Source organism: Orycteropus afer, unplaced genomic scaffold (assembly GCF_000298275.1).
Source record: "Orycteropus afer afer isolate SDZICR_OR568_19922 unplaced genomic scaffold, OryAfe1.0 scaffold01799, whole genome shotgun sequence".
Taxonomy (NCBI): domain Eukaryota; kingdom Metazoa; phylum Chordata; class Mammalia; order Tubulidentata; family Orycteropodidae; genus Orycteropus; species Orycteropus afer.
Genome location: NW_006923386.1, coordinates 32,701 through 36,549, shown reverse-complemented (window position 1 = coordinate 36,549; position 3,849 = coordinate 32,701). Strand labels below are relative to the sequence as shown.

Below are 3,849 nucleotides of genomic sequence, written 5' to 3'. Positions count from 1 at the left end.
TATCATTTGGCTTCTGTTGAGTGACAGGGGTTCAGACACTAGCTTGAAGGGTGTCTAAGGGCCAGAGTCTCAGGGGTTCTACAAGTCTTCATCAGACCAGTAAGCTCTGCCTTTTTTTGATGTTGAGTTTTGTTCTACATTTCCCCCCTCTCTACCTGGGACTTCTTATTGTAATCCCGTTAGGAGTCAGCTGTGGTAGCGCGATTCCATCTAGTTCTGGTCTCAGGGTTGTGCAGGCAGGTGTTCACCTGATCCATTAGTCCTTTGGACAGACTGTTTCCTGAGTCTTTCATTTTCTTCACTCTCCTTTGCTCTGGACAGTGAGAGACTAATAGTTGGCCCTTACATGGCCACTCACTAGCTTTTAAGACCGTAATTGCTAGGGTTTTAAGACCCTAGTGAGAAGGGTGTAATTCAGCGAGAACTGAGTTACATTCATTCAGTTTTGTTCAAAAAGGCTTTATGAATTTCTCTTTCGCCATCACTTAAAAGACGTTATTTCTACAGAATACTAACTCTCATCAGAGCCTTCAGCGAGTAGTATTCCTTTTGCTGGTGGAAGGTCTTGCCTCCATGGGAATGGCTCCTGACTGACAGGGCAGTGATGCCGAAGGTGAGGGGGCAGCGGCAATTTCTTAAAATAAGACAAAAATGAAGTTTGTCCATGCTTCCTTTCACTTCAACACTTAGAGGTCATTGTGGGGTTACTGCTGGGCTTAATTTCAATATTCTGTCTCAGGGAATAGGGCGACCTGACGACAGAGGCAAAGACGGGAAACGGCCAGTCAGTAGAGCAGTCAGAACACACTATTGATCGATTTCATTCGCTCTCCTCTGAGGAGCCAGGCTCACTCCTGTGAGTGACGCTTCCATTCTCCCTGGGCCGAGTGTGAGTTTTCCACTAACTCTGAGGACTTCGACAAGAGGAAAACGACTACAGAGGAGGAGTTGAGGGGAAGAACTGAAGTGCGACTCTGGGAGCCGCCTTTGATCTCCCAGTGTGTTTCCCCGGGAGTAAAATGAGGCTGAGCACAGGGCTGCGCGGGCGGCCCTAGGCCAGGCCTACATGGCGCTCACGGATGGTGAGGTGTTTGTTTCGGAGACTGGCCCAGGAAATCAGCTAAATTTCAGAGCAAACTGCTCAGTCCAAACTCACTGTTTCAACCAGCGCGCTGTTCCTCGGCAAACAGCCACCGGCAGCTCGTTCTTGCGTCATCTCGGCGTTGAGGGGCGGGGCCGGAAGTCGTCTGCGCCAGGTGCCTGGCAGGGTTCTCCTGCATTTGTTCTTGGACGAGTCGGTCAAGCGGACACTTGCCCAGGGAACCACTACTAGTGTGATGAAGAGGTGTTTTCAGAAGAGAGGCTGGACGAGCTGTGGCCAGAATGGCCGTGTCCGGTAAATGAACCGCGTGGCTCGGAAGCAACTGTTGTGACGGTCAATGGAAGGCCCAGGCCGCGATCGTTGTGAGGACAGTTCTGGCGTCGTTCTGAGGCCGGTGACTGACAGGGCCGTGGAGAGCTTTTTCCGGCGCGGTAAGGAGCAGCAGGACCCGTTGGGGCTATCGTTAGGGTCAGAGGTGGGGTTCGCTTGGCAGGGAGTGGGTGGCGGGGCGGGGGCTGCGCCCTGGCAGGTGAGCGCCTGCGCGTTCCGGGTGTGCGGGTTTCGGAGACGGTGGCGCGGCTCCGGGCGCGAGTCTGAGGTGAGGCAATTGGGTGAGCCCCGCCTTGAATCCTTGAGTGTGCGGCACGCAGCCCGTCAGTCCCCGCGTTGGGGTTTGTGCGCGAGTGACCTGGAACTTCGGATTTGTGTGTTGAAGGCGATGGGATTAGTGTGGGAGCGGCCGACGCTGGAAGCAGAGGCAGAGGGCTGCTCCGGGGTGCGTCGCGGGGCTGCGTTCTCAGGGGCGGTAGACGCACAGCCTTGTCGATGGGGGCGCGCGGCTAGATCCGGGGGGCAGCGCTCGCGGCGCTCGTCGGGGTTCGTTTGGTTTCAGTGAGAGCAAGAGACGTCCCAGGTGGTGGTTGAGCGGGACGGGAGGTTCGGGGGGTCTCAGGAGCTGCCGTCCCCGGGTTTCTTGCGGGCGTGGGGAGGTGCGCTTGACATTAGTGTACGTCCCCCGGGAGTTCGTGGGAGAGTGTCGCATGGGGAGTCCCTGGGACTTAGAGTGAATGGGGGAGTTTGGGCCTGGGACTGACAGGCAAACGTGGCCCCGTGGGGCGGGACTGCGCGTCTAGGCCCTGCATCTGGGCGGCCTTTTCCTGAGCGGGGGCGGGTCTGGTGTGGGCCCCGCTGTCCCCTGGTCGCCGGGTGGCAGGGGCGGGCCCTCCTTTGTGAGAAAGATGTGTGGTTCAGTGGTAGTGTCCCGGCCTTGTGGCCAATTCCCCTTCCCCTGTCTCTTCTGCCTTCAGTGTTGGGGTTCAGCAGGGCGCCTCTGGTTTGGGGCTGAGGGGGGTTGGGTGTGTGTGCGCGGGGTGACCTCTGAGGGCTGTTGGCTGACTACTCAGATCACTTGCAGCATGTCTGGTGGGGGCCAGTTATCAGGACTTTGATTTTGACCTTTTATGAAGGACAGATTTAAACTTGGTGGAATAGTACAGTGGGATCCCTGGGCCCATCAGCAGATGAACATTCATTGCTTCGCAGCCAGTCTTGTTTCACGTGTATCCCATGACCCCTGTGTGTGGATACACTTGGAGAACTGTCACACTCCACAGGATGTGTGTGTGGGGGAGCAGTGATAACTGCTGACATTATCACTCCCGTCTCGGCTAAATGTGGGCTGTACACGGGTCCAGTTCATAATCTCTGGACTGTAGCAGAGTCGGTAACTCTGCGCCTCAGTTTACCACAAGACCTAATTCAGGGGACTTGGGGAGTAGATGTGTACAGTGTCTGGCATTGTTGCTGATATGTAGTAAGAGTGTAGTACGTGGAAACTGTTTTTACTAATCCATCTCGTACCTTTTAGGCACAGAAAGCACGAAGTCTCTACACAGTGTCAGGTAGATGTCAGGGCAGACTGTATTCTGATGGAAACACTTGGCTTTTGTGCACCAGAAGCTGCCCACAGGCTTCTTCTCTGTGAAGGTTCTGAGGCTTTTTTTGCTTCTTTTTAATGAAGTGGAGGCCTCCTCATTTGAAACTTGGGAATTTTGAGCCTGATATCTGGGGACAGAGAGAAACAGTCATTTTAGGCTCACACTGCTTGTGTCATTCCTGGGTCCACCTTACATTGCTGCCTGTCCTGAGAGGACTGTGTAGAGAAAGGGAGCACTCCTGGCACCTGACAGACCACTTATGGGCGGGTACCGCTTACCTGTTAGATACTTGCAGCATCCCATCTTCTCCCATCGGTGGCTGAATTTCCTTTGCGTGTCCTTGGCTTTTATCAATACCCTATTTGAAGCTCAGAGGCCCAGTGTCCTTTCCCACATACCAGGTCTATTTTAAGGAGAACAGCCGCTACAAGGAATGTGACTCCCAACCAGGTCTCTTATTCACATTACCTCCATTCTTGCCGAAGCAACATTTCCTCCTGATAGCTGCAAGACTGTGCCATCCGCTGTGAAAATGGACCTGATAGTTGCTGTCACTTATTGGGTGGTTTTTCTGTGCAGACACTGCACTTTACATTCCCTGTGATACTTGCTTTCCTCAGCAACTTTGAAACTTGGCAAAGTTCCATTTTAGAGAAGAATTAGCAGCACATTTGTTGTTGTTGTTGCTGTTGTTAAGTGCTGTCGAGTCGTTTCCGACTCATAGCGACCCCATGCACAGCAGAACGAAACACTGCCTGATCCCACGCCAGCCCCACAATCCCTGCTATACTTGAGCCCATCATCGCAGCC

At 53.8% G+C, this 3,849-nt stretch overlaps 1 protein-coding gene across 1 annotated transcript in view; it reads left to right on the top strand.

Annotated features, from left to right (window-relative positions):
* Positions 1 to 1,439: 1,439 nt before the first annotated feature.
* LOC103213375 (zinc finger protein 343-like) overlaps positions 1,440 to 3,849 on the top strand; it is a gene marked incomplete at its 3' end in the record, with an annotated part of 29,579 nt that continues 27,169 nt past the window's right edge. Inside the window, exon 1 of the mRNA XM_007959177.1 lies at positions 1,440 to 1,533. Within this exon, the coding sequence (XP_007957368.1) occupies positions 1,440 to 1,533 (94 nt within the window). The remainder of the gene's footprint in view (positions 1,534 to 3,849) is intronic.